The sequence below is a fragment of the Aulonocara sp. 'chitande type north' Nkhata Bay genome, linkage group LG17 (genome assembly GCF_057382095.1).
Source record: "Aulonocara sp. 'chitande type north' Nkhata Bay isolate Kocher_YH1m ecotype deep benthic linkage group LG17, A_spYH_male_GT1.1, whole genome shotgun sequence".
NCBI classification, from domain to species: domain Eukaryota; kingdom Metazoa; phylum Chordata; class Actinopteri; order Cichliformes; family Cichlidae; genus Aulonocara; species Aulonocara sp. 'chitande type north' Nkhata Bay.
In genome coordinates, this window is record NC_141360.1 from 31,450,360 (window position 1) to 31,468,656 (window position 18,297).

An 18,297-nucleotide genomic window follows, 5' to 3' on the forward strand; every position below is an offset into this window, starting at 1 on the left:
TCAATGACACCTTCTGCATTCAAACTTTGGAAGGAGCCAGGACTGATCCACAGAGTCCTTTACAAACGTAGGCATCTGGAAACTTAGAGTGAACACATTTTCTTCCAAAGTTGGACATGTTTAGAGAGCAAAAGCCCACACAGTTCTTAGAAGGAACTCAGTAGTGTTTTGTTTTGTATGAGACCCTCTTGTTCTTTGTGAAATAGCTGGTCCATACAATAGCTTTTCAGGACCTTTGATAGTTTTACCGTATTGCATTCACGGCACTTAGGTCATGTCAGAGTTAGTCTATTGAGGAACATGTGAGGATAGAGACCTGTGAAAAACACACACCACTGTAGGAAATGCAATTTATTTGCAATTTTTTAATAACATCATTCCTCAGATAAAAATGCAATGTTACAGGAATATACATCAGATATTAATTTAAAACTTGCTTTCAAGGGACCATACAGTCTAAATATACTTTTTCCTTTTTTATTTACTTGTAGCGTGCGTTATAAGCAAGACAGACTCTGTCACCAATGACAGACTGACAAGTTACAGATACAAACTGTACATTACTTATTTACAAATCAACTTTTTGTTTGGTTTTTTCTTTCACTTTTTATTGAAAATAGGAGTAGAAAAAGTGATTGAATTAATATTCTGATTTATTTCATTTGTATTCTTTCCCTTTCTAAAATCTAAAATGAAATGAAGGAGAAAAAAAATCAAGATCTCTCTTTTAGAAAAAAAAAGCAGAACGAGAGGAAGAAAAAATAAAAAGGTTGTGTCAATCGTGAGATCATGTCACTTAGCAACCTCAGAACAAATGAAATTCCTCGCACAGTCGAGGGGGAGTGGCTTACGTTAAAGAATTCAGTTACAAAAAAAAGAAAAGAAAAGAAAAAAAATGGCCATCTGTCTCCAAAGCTACCAAGCACAATAACACACTCTAGTTCATTTTTCTGATCGTAAATAGTGCTGTTATTAAATACTACATTTAACAGTAGCGTCACTACTAATATTACAAGGAATTGGTCTTTGTGTGATCACCTCTCTCCAAAAAAATAAACTCAAGGATTGACAACAGACGTCTCTCTGACAGAGAAGAAGAAGAAAAACAGCTCAGTCCTGTTAATGGCCCTTTAACACTTTGCATGAGTAGTGACGTACACGTAAGATCATACAGAGCAGCATAGCCCTGATATATAAATGAGGAACAGAAAGAAGATAAAGACTGTGCTGTACGTAGAGCTGCGATTCTCTTGCCACTAAATCAAGCTGGCCAAAAGCAGGGAAGTGCCTTCTTTGCTTAAAGAGATGCTCCTGCATCATCAGTAATGGAAGAAAACACTCATGATGCTCTCAAATGGGCCCACTCATCTATTTAAAGCTGCATCTGCACACGCACAAACAGATACAAGACCTCTATGTTTCTAACTCAACTGAGGCCTTTTATGTCTGTGCTGGTCAGAACATCTCTCTTCCATTAATGGCTACGTAGAAGGAAAATCTACAAATATAAAGTGACTCCTCAGGTGTGAGTAAGAGCATATAACTGTATCCTACATTCACGGGGTGATTGGAGAAATAATTCTCATCTGCGATGCAATGTTAAATAGCTCTTGTTTGTAAAATGAAGAGTGGAGAAGCAGATACAGGCGGAGACATTCGTGGTTTTAATGAGGTGAAAGCTGTTCCAAAACCAGAACCGCTGACAGTCAAGTCTGCATTGTAAAGCTGCTGCCACACCTCTGAAGTAATATCCCAAAGAGAGTCGCGTTTGCTGCTACGGAAAGACTCAATCTTAGTGTCAAAACTGAGTGCCAGGCAGGGCTCTCTGTGATTTGGAATGAATGCGGGATAACACACAAGGTCTTTGAGGTCCTGACAAAACAGTCATACTAAATATTCACATAAAAGGTGCTGTTGTAGGTGCCGCTATACAATGAGTGAATTCTAGTCTATACATTATTCCTAAACCCACTGGGCAAGCAAATTTCATCTATCAGGTTCAGCTAAGAGCTTAGCAGCCCTGGAAAAACGTCGCCACCAATATCTGATGACTTAACGTCGTGCTATGAGGGGAAAAAATGATTAAAATCAGCTGTTTGGGTGCTGCTATGTGCGAGTGCTGCTTAACATGCAAAGAGCTGGCTATGAAATTCAGCAGTGATCACTTATTTAAAGCTAAATCAATCACTTCTACTTTGAAGATGTTTTGATTTCATTGATCCCAACAGATTAAATACGTGTAATGATCATGTAACCCAAATTTGTAGTTTTAAACAGGCTGCGTGTCCTTGATCGCATTTAGTCCATCAAGGACTGAATGAAATGCACCTGTGCCCCACTGCATTTCCTTACCGACCTGTGATGTTTCTTCATAAGATCGCGTCTTTGCACGAGCAACAAACAGATGAACGTAAATCTTCACACAAAATCAGTCTCTCTCTCTCTCTTTTTTAAATAAATAAACTCACAGCATTGCACCTGAAACTTGATAAGGATGTTTCTTTAAATAAAACCAGATTCTTTCATCCGTCCCACAAGCTGCAACAACCTGCCCCTAACAGTCATTTAATATCATATAATATAGCTATAATATTCCTATTATTTAATATCTAAAATAGAAGACATGCAGTACAAAGTTGCATGTAACAATATGTTCCCGCTTTCCGTTTCTGCCCTCTTTCCCAAAGCGTTTATTAGCATCGAAGTCAAAATAACATCTGAGGTGATTCTCTTGATGATTTTAATTCTACTCCTACGACAGCTGGCTATTCTAATTGTACCTGGAAAATAAAATACAATTTATATTCAAAATAGTCATCTTAAAATATCTTTGTCGGCATCAAACAGTGATCAACAAACGCTTTGATTTACAAGAAAATATAATATGCATCTGCTGCAACAATGGTAGATCCACGTGAGGAGATCTGAGTGACCGACACGGGGAAAGATTACAAGACTTCTGCTCTCCAGCCTCACACTCTCCGAACTGGCAAAGTTAAGGACAAACACACAACTCTAATACTTCTAAAAAGTGTGTAAAATGCTATTTTTTTGTTAGTTTATTTTCATTTTTTTAAAATACTGAACAGATTAAAAATTTCTCAATGTACAGCAGCTTTTCTCCGTAACGATAAAAATCAGTCTTGTCATCCTTTTGTGGCTTCCCAGTGTCAAGATTTTATGAAGCAGTGACCATGTTTGCATTTCCAGGCTAAATCCAGCAGATAACATTGTTGGTGAATAAATATGGCAAAACCAACCTGAATTCATTTTGCTTTCTTTGAAATAAACGGTCAAATTGCTGCACTGGAGTCTGGAGCTTTTACTGTAAATGCAGACAAAAGATCTTATCGAATTAGTTCATCAGGCGCAAAAATACTTGACTTCCTACTCTGCACACAACGCAGATGAATAAATGACTCTACACACACATGTAGATCAAGTCCTCCAATATCTTTTTTTGGAAGTAAAAGAAGAAAAAGAAAAGAGGCTACACGATTTAAACGGCTCAAACCCTCCCCCCCATAAAGATATCTAGTCCTTGGTAGGTGCCATTTTTGGTTAGGTCTGTTAAAAATGTACAGTGTGTATATGTTTTGCTGATGTAGGACTACTTGAAGAGAGACACGTCTCTCAGTGCTACAGTAGGAGTAATAACCAGACTCTGACCTGCACGTACAGGTTGCTGGTAGGACGTTTCAGACCTCTGGCCAAAACACAAAAACAAACACGAGCAAAAGCATGTCAGGATTTGGATCTGTCTGCTGCTTAAAGTTGGGGTCTTGAGCCTTTTAATTTTGGAGTCACAAGCAGGGGCGATGGATTGCTTTCCTGTGGTGTAGCTGATTGTGAAGCAACCTTTCCGAATCTTCCTCAACAGCTCAGAATGTGGGCAATAAGTTGAAAAGCCCCACGATTTACTATGAAACATCCATAAACGTCCATAGCTTAAACATTCAGTTTTCTTCTTCGGTGCTTCCTTATTTCCTGCTGCTTCCTTTTGCTTAAAAAATACATTAAAGTGGGAATTCATACTGACTTCTAGTCAGCAAGCCTACATAGAAGTGTCCTTCCTGTTCCTTAATCTAACATTCTGGCGATTAAATATCATACGTTCATAAATATTTTGCTATATATGGTATATAAAAATATACAATCATTGGCTAGTGGTGAGACAAAAGATATCATCATTTATATAGGACCAATATTTTATATCCCTATGCACATAAAACATTACTTAAATGTATTGTATAATCCACCATGTCAGATCACCCTCCAGAAATCCAAACATGATGAAATAATCTCTGCGTTCAACATTCTCAGGCCAAACGCCCACGTCTTCCCATTGTCGACCGCTGAATAGATTGTCACCCATCTGTCAGGGACTAAGCCGTTCCCCACTCCAGCTCTGCTTTCACTTGAGGAAATTACTTCCATTTGAACTGCACCCTTTTGTGGCAGAGGGGCTTTGTTTACAGTTTAACTGGCTGCAGGTGGAGATCCAGGACGGCTACAGCTTATCAGCCTGTTAAACCCGCTGTCATCTGTCTATGTGGGAAAAGAGAGCACAAGTATACAAAAAGACCCCCTCACACGTAGTGGATTCAAGGTGGAAGATGTGGCTAATAAATGATAAGAGCTTCACAGACGCACGTTTGGTGCACGTTTACCACAAACTGAAATGAGCCGTGACTAAAGGGGATCCATTATGCTTGCTTAATATTGTTTTTCTTATTCTCAGATGTTACCAGAGTAGTTTAGCATGATTTACGTTTTAAAATAATCTTATTTACTTTACACTGCGCTTTAGTGCAGCCTCTCTGTTCATTTATTATCTGAGGTTTCTTCGTGTTAAAAGGGAGTTTTTCCTTCCTACTATCGCCAAGTGCTTGCTCAGGGGTCATTTACCTTTCATTTTAGAAGATACAACTCTTTGATGTGGCTGCTGCTGTGATTAAGCACTATATAAATACAAGTGAAATGAGTTGAAACAAGCAACTTTAGATGTTTCAACTTCCTTTAAGGCAAATTTCTAAGGTTCGAAGCACAGGCGGGCAGAGCTTTTGTGCTCATAGTCAAAGATATGTGCCCGAAATGACCATTTTGGGATAATTTATGCATATGTATATTTATGTAGAGCCAACATCTGAAAAAAAATATTTAGATCAGTCAGAAGTTTGAGCTTTTGGCTCACACGGAATACTCGTACATACGCTATTTGAAGCTTTAAATATGAGGATATCGTAACAGTATATAGCTGACAGAAATATGAAAAAGCATATTAGGTCCCTATCAAAGCAAATGATTATACCTGAGCTTTTCCTGATAATCAGTCAGCTCTGTTCAAAGGGGCCCTCACTGCAGGTTGGTACCAATATCATATTACACACTGACTGTTTACAGCACAGCTACACACCAGTCTTTATAGTAGATTTGTTTGCAGGTTTTGTATAAGATTATTTTCCATTTGAGCTGAAACACAAACATTTGACCAATATAGAATGCAATTTTACTCATAATGATGAGTGTTTATATGACCTGCAGCATGATAAAAGCCTAGTAAATTATTTGTGACTGGCACTGAATAGTAAAAATGTTAGAATATCATCCTATAGAGTAGAAACATTTGAATATATGCTGTGTAACTCCTGCCTATCTGTCCTCAACCTGGATTTAAATCAAAGTCTGTCCCAGTAATCAGTTTAAAAGTAATATGGCAACACAAAGCCTTATTTACTGAATGCAAGAGGAAAAATATTAAACTTGATCATTTATCTGTTCTTAAATTTCATCTCACTGTCCTCCTCAGGGTTATGCATCAGGAAAATAAACTAAAAGCACATAAGACACAAGATATGCAAAATCCCCTTCCGTGGACTCTTCAACTGCTGTCCAGTCAGTTCTGAAGAAGAAATACTGCTTTTAATCATTTTATGTACACTAAATAGTCATATTTAACCTGAATCAAACAAAACAACTGCAAAACCCGGAACGCTCAAATGTCAACACGTGAACCTCATGCAATGTTTACACCCAACAAGCTTAATTCTTAAAAAAAACAAAAAGGGGAAATAAGCAACATAAAAAGATACAGTCAGAAAGTGGGAACCTGGGGAAATATGGTCAGTCGCTTTTGTTGCGTCTCCACTGACTGCTTGTTAATTCACGAAGAAAACACTGACCTTCAGGTCACTGCGTCAAAAAAAACAACAACAAAAAAGAACATGCTCGACCTACACCCTGCGACGAGAATGAAAAATAAATACATCTGCACTATACCTCACTGCAATGTACCTGATTTCAAGTATGTTAGGTTTTCTGGCATGGAAACCACCAAGGTGACTTAAAAACATAACAAACAGAAAATAATACAGCTTCATGATACTGTGTTGTTGTTTTTTTTCTTCACTTTCACAAACATATTTACTTCAGGATCCTTGTATACAGTCATAGTTATTGCATTGTTTTTGCATATCTTGTGGGTTGCAGGATTACACCCACTCATACCGTTACGCTGCAACACAACATCTCGTGCTATTCTATGTGGGACATAAAAATGGCAATGCTGCTCCACTCCACACGGGGGCACCACAGCTCTCTTAATTCTGAAATCACACTCACCAAGCCTGGGTGGTACTTCTGATTTGCAGGGTTGCTTTGTGTATTTATGTATAGGCTAAAATTTATAAGGAACACAAAAGTAAAGTGAATGTAGTCTAAGTACATTAATTCATTATTTATCAGCTGGAGATGGTCCTGGACTGTTTATAATATGTTATGCAATCTTGTGGAAATGTTCCTATCCAATACTGTCACTCATTACTGGTTTCCACATTCATGGCTGTTGATATACTAGCTGATAAAATAGTCATAGTAAAAAGCTGATGGCTCCACTGCAGCAGAACAGCTAGAACCATTGACTTTTAAACTCAGGGCTAACTAAACTTCAGCTTGATGAACTGAACAAAGATTGGTGCTACTTTTCAGGTATTAACATTCTTGACTTTACCCAGATCTGCAGCTTATAGCAAAACTAGCCACCAAACGGTCCTGTCAGCTTATGCCAGCAAATTATTATTTTTTAAGAGGTGCTTTTACAATAATTCAAAGAAATGTTGACAGTATTTTTATGAAGGCAAATGTTTTTTTGGGGGGCATAAGTTAGGAGGGTTAATTCCTTTTGACAAAACAGACTTTTTCAGAGTTTGCAGTGTCATAACCACAAAACAACATCATCACTGCCACTAGAACATACTCAACATTCACATTTAGTTTGCATAATAATGTCAGAAGTCTGGTACTGGCACAGGACGCAGTGTATGGCAGTGTGTCCATGCATACCTCCCTTCCCTGCCACAAAGCTGCTCTGCTTAACATGAAGGAATTAGAGCTCGACAGTAAGTCCTTAATGGTAAATTAAAGAGAAACGAATGGCCATAAGTTAAGACATACGAGTGTCTCTAGGTGGTCGTTCAACATCGCTGATGACTTGAAATGGCAAAAGCTTTTGCAGTGTATTCGAATTTTTCTTGGAATTAACTAGAGAAACTTGTGATTTAGGTTTAAAATGACTCATTAATGTCATAACTAAAACATGAAGATGCACTGTTTGGTGACTTTTGGTATTCTCCTGGTGTACTTTGCATTTTGAAAGTGCTGTTAACACCAATTAGATTTCTCCCTATTTGAGAATCCATCTGCTAGGCCATTGACAACCTGTATTTAAGGGTCTTACAGTGTAGGTGGAAGATGCTTAGTTTTTGGAAAATAAAACTGATAATAAGCTTCATCTTCGTCCTTCTGGGACTCAATTTCCCTCTTGGATTAATAAAGTTTCTCTGATTCTGAAATTTTTAAGACTGAATTTCATGAATCTGTTCCCCTTTTATTTCTTACCTGCACACATTCTGCATATTTATCGATTTCACTTTTAAATACTATTAAATTGTAGAAATAATAATAATGATAATAATAATACATGTGGCAGTTGGTACCAATGAGGTGATTTTGATGTCAGGAATGCTTTTGGAGACGGTACAGTACCGAAGTGAGACCTGTGCCCTGTGTAAAATGCTGAGGCTTGAATGAAATACCTTGCAGTGGTCGTACTTTCAGTGTATTCAAACTATACCCAAGGGTTGAGTTAAAAAAGAGAACGATCCATCAAAAAATTTCAGGCTACTTATAAAGAAAAAAAGTAGCTTAGGATACAATTTCCATCCAAAATGTAAGCTTTGTGATTTCTATCTAATAATTTATCACATTAACCAAACAATTATCATCGTCTTATAATTATCAGTAAAATTTCCTGCTTGTATGCTAATTTTTTCAGCAAAACTGTCTTTACCAGTAAATCATAAATATCACAAACAGGAAGTCGGTTTTATCTCTGAAACCATCCCTGATAAAAAAATACATTTTATGATACGAGCCTCATATAAAGATGTGTGATTCAGAAGTCTTGCAGCATCTGTACACCAGCCCTAAAAGTTAATTTGGAGTTTAAACTCAAATGGTCGTGTAATGTGTGATACGCGGGGTACCACCCCCACTCTGAGTTCCTTTACGAGTTGTCACTGTGCCGCTATGAATAAGGGGACTTCTAAAATTCAGAGCAACAACCGCCATGATTAAGAAAAACAGCAACTTGCCAAAAGGCTTCTTACCGTCTGGAAAAACTGCAATGTCTGAAAGATCTATAATTCACTCTGACCTTGCTGGAGACCTTACAGTTAAGTACCTCTGAGTGGGGAAATAAAGAAAAGTTATGCAAAAACTAGTTGTTGAAGACAGAGCAGCTTCTGAGTCTGCAGCTTGGCTAAAAAGTAAAAATCTTGCTAATGAAATCACAAAGCTTTGGAAGCATGCCTGTCCATGGTAACCCTGTGTTAAAGAGGCCCATTATCACACATACACGCACATACCCACACACACCCTCACGTACATACAAACAAACAAGACCATACTTGTAATGCTACCTTAATTTACTGTCTAGGCTTAAAATCAGCTTTTAGAATACACAAGTAAATCACTCAAACACACACACACACACGCACACATTTTTTCTCTTCTGGGAAAAAAATAAATAAATAAATAGATACAATCTGTAAAAGGTGCATACTGATAGAGAGAAAGACCCCCCCCCTCCCCAATTTTTTTTAAAGATACACACTCTATCTCACGCATTCATACATCCTGTACTAAAACGCAGACACACATCCGCACGCACAAATATAGTTATGCACTCGCACACAAACACTACGCCCTGCTTCGTTACTTAAAACCTCTTAAAATTCTCCTAAAATAAACCGAGCAAAAATACATTTATAAGACCAGCACCCCGATTGTGCAAACAAATCAAGGATAAATTAAACCAATAACATCATGAATATAAAACAAAAATAGTCATGGCTAGCCAGTTTTGCACAATATTGAACTGTTAAATACATAGTGGGCGTGGTCTGTAGAAATCGTGTGTGGCAGCAAATCCAGTAGGATTCCACGCTGAGAGGAAGAGGAGGGTCCTGGAGAAGGAAGTGTCTTTGATTGACGTCAGAGTCTGTTTTTCATTTCAATCGCTCACTCCCGTTCTCCCGCGCACCCCGCCATCTTTGTTGCCCCGTTCGACAAACGCACGCCTCCCCGAGGGCTGACAAAGCAAAAAGACTCAGCGATGGAGGGAGAGGGATGGTGAAGTAACCAAAGAGGAGGGAGGAAGGAGTGAGGAACGGCGAGGTATGAGGCAGAAAGGGGGGGCTCGCTGTCTCTGCTTAGCCACCCAGTGCTCCTGTTCGGGGCAGCGAGTGGGTGTGGCCAAACGAGGAAACCCGGTGGAGGAGGCGGAGCCAGATCACGTTGACAGACGATTCAAGTTTGTCTCTCGCTGGAGTTTTCCTGACCAGCGGTGGAATAAAAATAAAAAGAGCTGGCTAGCTTCCTGTTGGCCAGAGAGTGTCTTCCTCTGCCTGGGCCCCCCATCCCTATTGCAGCCTTATTGGGGCTGTTGGACCATCCCTCAAATCCTTCCCCCCCATTGGCTGGAGGTGGTGTGTCACCTCAATCCCACCTCCAGGCTGGCAGGGCTGTGCTCCATGGTTCCTTAGCTTTGGAAGAGGAGGAGAAATGAGATTTCAAACAGGGCTTTTTTTCATCCCTGTTTTACTCAATACAGCGCTTCATCATCAGTGAACCAAAGAGGAGGAGTTGACCTTTGACCTCAAGTGGGTGTGGTCAGACTGTAATCCAAACTGACCCCTTTCAAAAGCTGGTCTGCTGTCCCCTACCTGGTGTCATGGCGGCCAGACAAACAACAACAACACAAAGTAGGCGTAGGAAATGAAAACATTAAACACACTATGTTGTCTGCAGGAGAACCATAGAAAGGACTTCCTGGCTGTGTTGTTTCTTGTCTACCTTCATTCAGTCATACTTCCCTTTGTCTCTTTTCTTTTTTGCTTGTGTCTACTTTTCTGCGCTTAACACTCTGAGGACATGATAAAACTGTGAGGCACTTTAGAGACACACTCAGACACGTGTGGAGAACACACGCACATGCGCGCACAGATAGAAAAAAAATCCTAGATCACACTGACAAACGTGCGTAAGCACACGCTCGTAGAGTATATCGCTTTTACAGCAAACATCCATCCATATACTAACTCATAGACTAACAGAGTCATAACCAAGTGTTTAAGGTTGCATCACTGGCCGCCACTCTCCAGAGCGACAGAGTGTGTTTGTATGTGTGTGTGTGTATGTGAAGGGTGGGGACAGACAGAGCCAGCCGCGGTGCTGTAAGCAGCACCTGACAAGCATCAGTCTCTGATGATGTCAGAGGGGCCAGTTCGTCGATCGAACCCATTAACTTGACTCCTATAAGCTTGTCACACACTCCATATCCTCGTCCTCCAACAGCCCGCTGTTCCTCTGTCGTGCTCCTCCGATCACAAGCGAGCCTCTGTAGTGCCCCTCTTCCCTCCCTCCTGCCTCCTCTTCTTCCTCCTCCTCCTCTTCTGGTTCTCTCTCTCTGGCTAGCAGCTCCTGCCGCTCCTCTATAGAGGAGGGACCGTGTATGGAGCCTCTGCTTCCTGTAGCTTCTCCCCCACCTTCACTAGGACTCAAGCCGACCACTCGGTCCCTGTGCGTTGATGCTGCTGCTGCTGTTGTGTGGAAGGGGAGGACGTTGCCGTTAGGGCTGTGCTGAGAGGTGGAGGAGGTGCTGGATGTGGCGTTTGTGGGCGAGGTGCCGTTGAGAATGTTGTTGGCGGCGTGCTCCATCTCCTCGATGGTCATGTCGCAGGCATCAGCCAGCTCCGCTTTGGTCGCCTCAATGAACGAGGGGTCCTGAGCAAAATGACCCAAGCCCTCTGATATTAGGACCTTGACAGGGAAAAGATTAAGAGGGATGGACAGAGAGGAGAAAGGTTTAATGTGTCACGTGTTACAGTGTGGTGTTGAATATATGCTAAATAACAGGTAGAGAATATCCTTCATGATCCTATACACAGATACAGCTACATATAACTCATACTCACTGCCTCCACTAGACTGCCTGCGCTGCCGTGACACAGCGAGCTGGAGTCTTTCCCCAACAGCGACGGCACAGTGAGCGACACCGGCCTCGGTGCCCTTTGACTGGACGCTGGCATGCTAGGGGTGGGGCTAGGACTGGGCACCGGGCTATTCCCATTACTGTCATTGTACCTAGGAGGGGAAGTGATTTGTTTTAAACCTTAAAAACGTCACTTGTGCTTAAACTGTTTTTGGAGCAGCTTTATTTTCTTACCATGGGCCACAATTGACAGAGGGCAAGCTGGTATTGAGCTTTTCATGGGAGTTGGAGCCCTCTAGCCTCAGAGAGGGAACTCGCTGGTAGGAGGCATCACTGCATTGAGCTAAGGAAAGTATAAACATTAGTTAGAACTCTCTCACTGATTTAATATGACAAGGACAGAAAGTGCTTCAAAATTCTTGGTTAACCTGTGGGACTTGCTGGAGGTGTGGAGCACAGCCGACTGAAGAGGGTCGGTGAGTGGCTCCGTCTTAACAGAGGACTCAACCCTGCTACAGCCAGAGCCTGGAGGAGGAGAGGGAGAGAGTTAGAGAGGAGCTGCCGGGAGGATTATGATTTCTTTGCACATCTTTTTATGTGCATCTGTAACTCTGTGTGTTTGCCTCTATTATGTAGGCGTCCTGAGGCTACCTGATGATGTACAAGATGTAAAGGTACAGCCGTCTTCTGAGAGACGTCTGGCCTCGACTGTCTCCGGAGACACTCCAGATGGAAGGACGATCTCCGCCCTGACATCAATGCCACAAATATGCAAAAACACAGCACGTAAAGATGCATAAATGACAGCAGGCGCAATTTATACGCAAGATTTTTTTAAAAAGTGGGTCTTCTCACCCAGAGAAGTGGGACAGAGGAAGACCCTCCTGGGAGACTGCCACCCTCCTCCTCCTCTTCTGTCGTCGACTTCCTCCGCTTCCTCCATGGGAGTCAACTGCTTACAAGTCTCATCGTGATACACCAGCCTAACAAGAGCACACAAGTGCATAAAATAAAGAAAAAAAGTTGTGAAATATTAAAGGCTTGGGGAATAAATGTGCTTTTTTTTCGTTGCTGTTTTTGAGTGCATATGTGTTTAAACGCTACATGTCAGACGAGAGCGAGTGGTCATCCTCATGGTACACCCTGTCTTCAACATAGCTCTCGTCGTATGTCTCCTCTGTTGACCCCTCCCCTCTTCGGATGATTGGCAGATGACTGTCACACGAGTCTGAGCTACAGACAAACAAGCAAACGGCCGAACAAACAAAAAACACAGAATGAACATAAAGACGCACGACACACGGAAAAACAGGAAGACAGACAAGTACATGTAAATACACTAAAAATTATTTGCAATAAAACTGAAAGGAGAAACCCATGGATGCTTAGCTACTGCATGTAGGAAGGCAAAGGAGGAGGAGAGTCTGAAAAGAAGCGGGTGGATATTGCAGCTATTTTCTTGAAGCAAAATGGTGAATAGCAATAAAAGGCAACACCTGGATTATAGCAACTGATAGCAAGACTGAAGTTCAGACATCTTTAAAAAACACAGAAGAGACTATATTCTGAAGGAATGTTGCTCTCAGGGAGCTCTATTTTAATACAGTACTTTTTATGCTGCTATCATCATTTGAAGGTCAGTAAAGTCCCACAATCTGAGGCTGTTGCTTTCTGCGAATCACTGCTTATCAGAGAAAAAAGCTGGAGCTGGCGTTTTTGGCGTCACTGGACAGAAGGAAATTTCCACAGCAACCTTTCATACAGTTGTCTGATAGGAAACTAGACTCATGCACCTTCTCTGGGCTCTGACAGGCTAATCACAAATATGTTCAGACCAGACCGAGTGAATTGTAAAAGTAGCGTAAAGAGCTAGCAAGACCATGTAGCGAGTCAGAATCTGTGGTACGATGGGTTAGGTACGAGACTTTCCCTCAGGAGACTAAGATTCAAATCCAATTTATAATATACTTGTGCTTGTCTGGTGCGAGGAGGTTATAATTCTCTTTGCGTCTCAAAGATGTCTTCTTCCCAGTCACATCCACAGTTGCGGTGAGAAGTTTATTTACATTCATCATGGGCATGAATGCCATGGTAATTTGGGGATGTTCTTTTTCCAGGGTGGAATAATTGTACAGCATACATCTTTAATAAGTTTAAAAACAAGATCTATATTTATTCTGGATTTTTTCTAATCCACACAGGTTCAAAAGTATACCCATGGGCTCAAATATATAGATACACCCCACCAATTTTCCATTAAAATTCCCTTGGCAAGTTCCACCTAGACCAGCCATTTGGCTCACCCATGTGGGCAGCTGCAAATATCAGTCGAGCTTAAAGGTGTCGGTTCTGGAGCAGAGGCTCATTTCTTGGTTGGCATTTTCTCAGCCCACTGGGATTTAAAATGCTTCATTGTGGATACTAACACTCGTCTTCCAGTAGTTTCTTTGGCAAAGTAGTGAAACATCAAAGTTAAAAGAGATCGTAGAACCTTCAGAACAACCTATTAAAATATTTAAGTTAACGCATGTATATATTGAGTCCCACATGGACAAGCCAAATGACTTCTGGAGAAATGTTTTATGTTCAGACGGAACAAAGACTGAGACATTTGACATCAGTGAAGTGAAGTAAAGATGAAGCTATGATCCAAAAAATGACCCCAAAAACAGATGACAGCAGGTTTTAGAATGGATAAAGCAGGCTGCCATTAAGCTTCTGCCTTCCCAAAGACTCAACTTCAACCAACCAATTTAAACGAACTCTGTCAATTCTGCTAAGAGTAGTCAAATATCCAGCCAGAATGATCCTGGAAGCTTGTTGAGGGCTACCAAATCATCTGGTTCAGGTGGAACTTTCCACAGGATATTTAACCAAATATTAGAGGGGGTGCATCTATATGCTTGAGCATGTATGTGTAGTTTTGACCCTGTGTGGATTAGAGACAATTCAAAATAAATTTAAACTTGTGCATGCAATTCAGTTTTTTTTAAATTAATAAAAATGTATGCAGTAAAACCATTCCTCATGGGGAAAAAAAACACAGTTCAAAGAAATCACTAAATGCTCCAAATGACCACAACATTCATGCCTACAATGAGTGTATGTAAACTTTTAACCACAACTGTATTTCATACCCAATACTCAAGCTTTAAGGAGACATTCTGGCATTTAATTTTTATTCTCTTCTTCTTCACCAGATGTGTTTTTACTTCCAAGCAACAGCACTTCAGTTTCCCAGAGTTTCGAATTAAGAGGCGTAATATGATGCCAAGTTTCAGTTTCAAGTCCCAGAATTTTTAATTTAATTTTTGTTAAGCAGCACATAAACCTCCCCAAACAACAGTGTGGTGAAGAAAAACAAATCATGTGGGAAAAAAACAATCAAACAAAAAAAACTAAAAATGCCAGATGTCCCTTTAATCAGCTAACGGTTCCACGGCAAACTCTGGGTTAGAACAACGACCTAACTTGATGATTTTGGCTAAGCCTTGGTGGATCTTAACCTGTTACTGAACTGATTAAATCCAGTCCATCAGAAAGCTTATACTTTGCTTTGCTTGTACTCAAGTGTATTATTTTAGATTCATTACTGTCCAAGTAGGCCTACTGAATGGGAAAAACTGCGGACATACATGCCAGCACACACAATCAGTTATCGTAACTAAAGTGTAAAGCTGGCTCAACATCCCAACAAGTGGGCAAAATAAATCAAGGCAATGATATACATATTAACTGACTGCTGTTTTTAAAGCCTTACAAATACAGTGACTTAATATGTGAAGTCGTTCAGAGAGGGATGCTAGTCGAAAGTAATTAAGCCACTAAAATCAAAATAAATGCAAAGTTTGGTAATATATTTTAACTTGACATGGAGCAATTAAAGCACAACTTTCAAAACATATAAACCAAATTTCATGAATATACAGTCACCGGCCACTTTGACAGGTAAACCTGTTTATGAGCTCATTAATGCAGATATCTATCAGAGTGTTATTGCCAGACTGCTTTGAGCTGATAGGAAGGCAGCAGTACAGCATCTCTAAATGCAACAACACTGAACCTTGTGCTACAGCAGCAAAAGACTAAAGAAAGTGCCATTCCTGTTAGCTAAAAACAGGAAAATAAGGCGACATTTTACACAAGCTCAAGCTCATGATGAAAAAGGATCTTTGAAAAATACTGCTGTGACAATCAGATAGTGGACTCAGAATTTGTCCTAAAAAAAATGACAGGATGGATTCAACCTGCATCAATAGTACAGGTGGATAGTGATGCTTTGCACCAACTGATCATCGTTTTAACACTACGGCCAGCCTGAGTATTGCTGCTAACTATGTCCATCCCTTTATGTCCACAGTGTGCCCACCTTCTGATGGCTGCACATTATTTGGGGTGGCTGTACCTCAGTTGAGCAGGTCATCTACTAATAGGAAGGTTTGGTTGTTTGATCACTGGCTGCTCTAGTCTAGATCTCATACAAGTATTCTAAGGGCAAGATAATGAACCCCAATGTGCTCCTGATGCATCCATTGGAGTAATAATGTCTGTAAATCTTAAACAAAAAGCACTTTGGTGTAGAAAAAAGTCTTTAATGAATGAGCCTGAACTGGTAAATGAAGAATGTTGCATGAAACACTGAGTACTCAAATACAGCTATATAAGAATCAGTCCATCATGTCATGAAACTCATATAATCCCAAACTAATTTCTTGACAGTGAGTTCTATGCACACAAATGGCCTCCAAAGCCACCAGATCTCAGTCCAACCATCACAGCAGCAGACATCCAAGAAAGGGTCTCAGTCCAGTAGAGCACCTTTAGGATGTGATGAAAGGCAAGATTCACATCATGGATGTGCAGCCAAGAAATCTACAACAGCTGCGTGACGCCATCGTGTCAAAAGGCAGTTTGAAAACAAAACTGGGTCCAACCTGGTACTAGCAAAGTGTACCTATTAAAGTGGCAGTGAGCGTAGAGCACACATTTCCACATTTGCATTAAAATTAGCAAATAAGTATAAGCTTTCAGATGTTTGTATGTTTCTATACAGTGTCTAACCCAGATCTGTCATATTACACCCCCCCCCCAAAAAAAAAAAAAAAACAGCATTCAGAGAAGCCTTGATAGGAAACGTTTGGCCCCATTGAACCAAACAGTCTATCTACAGCTTTGGTAGCTGATTTTTATAGTAACAGCATGTAGCCTGCTTTTTGCTATTGCAAAATAAAGCACTGTGTGCATAGCAACAAGTGTTACTATAGCACCCTGACAGCTATGTTATTTTATATGCCATTATGAGATTACAGACACACACACACACTCTCTCTCTTTCTCTCTCTCTCTGTCCCCTGGCAACATACCGCATGAGGCTGTCATAAAAACACGTCCTGCTCGCCACCAGAAACAAAAGACAGGGAAAGAAAGCAGGTAGTAAAAAGAAATAAACAGCTGAATTATTTATGTCTATATGGACATCTTTTTTGTTAATTATGTTAAAACAAGGCAGTTAAATATTTGTACTAATGCCTGGGCTATGGAAGAGGAAAGCAAATTATTCACAACACAATCAAGGAGCACATAAAGTAGGAAAGAAGCAGAAAAGTTCAAAACAAGGTGTAAATGGAAGCTGCTGTTGAGCCTGCACTCACCTCTTTGGAGGAAAGCACCATGCAGATCTTGGCAGCAGAATGGGGGTGAGTGGCTGCCCCGTGTGCCCATCCACAGTGCTTATAGATGGGCTCGGGAATCGACTGATGCCCTGGGTTGCCACCCCGGCCATGCCAGTGTTGTTGGCATTGTTGATGTTGGCGTTAGAGTCTGATGAGGAGTAAGAGGAAGGGGTGAAAGTAGTTGAATCCATGAGCTTCTCATGAGACGGGCTCTCGCCTTCACAAGGTGACCCTTTTTGGCTGATGTGCAAGGGACGCTGGGTAGTGAAAGACTGCGGGAAGGACCCACGGCCATCGCTCTGGTTGTAGTAGTTGACATGGTTGCCAAACAACCCTCCTGTGCGCTGTGGTGTGGGCGGAGACGGTTGAGATGGAGGAACACAAAAAGTTGAGAAGAGAAATGGAAAGGTTAAGTTAAAGAATATCTTAATAATGTACAGCACCACACCCCAACATCCATAATTCAAAACACTGCTTGCAGCAATGATGGGAATGCAAAGCAAAAAGCTTTTATCAAAAGGCAAAAAACTTCAGAACATTTTTAGTAAATGAAAGCAGACTGATAAAATTAAATAAACTGGACACTGGAGTTTTATTTTCTATTAACCTTCATTTTAGCTAGGCACAGACATTTGGCTGTCTATTTTTGGTACACAATGCAAATACAGCAGCAAAAAAAACTAAACAAAACAGCATATGAATGTTATAATGGTGGCGAAAATGAAAGGTCGATAGCATAACTCACCCTCTTACTGTAGAAGGAGCTGTGTGTATGTGTAAGTATGTAATCCTTACAGTTGCAGCGCTGAATATTTGTTTAGTGATTATAGTGTGTAAAATACTGCTGTGTTTATTAAAAACTTATTTTCATTGGACCCCACACATCCCCCCAAAATCCATAAATATAGTTCAGTGAGTGTAGCATTTTGTAGCCAAGCTATGTGGTGGAACATGAGGCTTTTTTTATTATGTCTTCTTGACTAAGCACATGCAAGAATGCATGTTTATGTGCATGATGCAATACGGCTTCAAGCTGGCGTTGATCATCTCTCTCTCTCTTTCTTTTTCTCTCTC

At 40.6% G+C, this 18,297-nt stretch overlaps 1 protein-coding gene across 3 annotated transcripts in view; it reads right to left on the bottom strand.

Annotated features, from left to right (window-relative positions):
• Positions 1-336: 336 nt before the first annotated feature.
• The window catches only part of cacna1c (calcium channel, voltage-dependent, L type, alpha 1C subunit), a 229,413-nt gene continuing 211,452 nt past the window's right edge, over positions 337-18,297 (bottom strand). For all 3 annotated transcript variants that reach the window (XM_086269682.1, XM_086269683.1, XM_086269681.1), the window contains 9 exons: positions 17,203-17,567; positions 16,915-16,941; positions 12,656-12,784; positions 12,407-12,534; positions 12,203-12,300; positions 11,980-12,076; positions 11,786-11,894; positions 11,535-11,703; positions 337-11,379 (listed from right to left, as the gene is read on the bottom strand). In XM_086269682.1, coding sequence (XP_086125808.1) covers positions 10,873-11,379; positions 11,535-11,703; positions 11,786-11,894; positions 11,980-12,076; positions 12,203-12,300; positions 12,407-12,534; positions 12,656-12,784; positions 16,915-16,941; positions 17,203-17,567 — 1,629 coding nt within the window. In that variant the 3' untranslated portion in view covers positions 337-10,872. The remainder of the gene's footprint in view (positions 11,380-11,534; positions 11,704-11,785; positions 11,895-11,979; positions 12,077-12,202; positions 12,301-12,406; positions 12,535-12,655; positions 12,785-16,914; positions 16,942-17,202; positions 17,568-18,297) is intronic.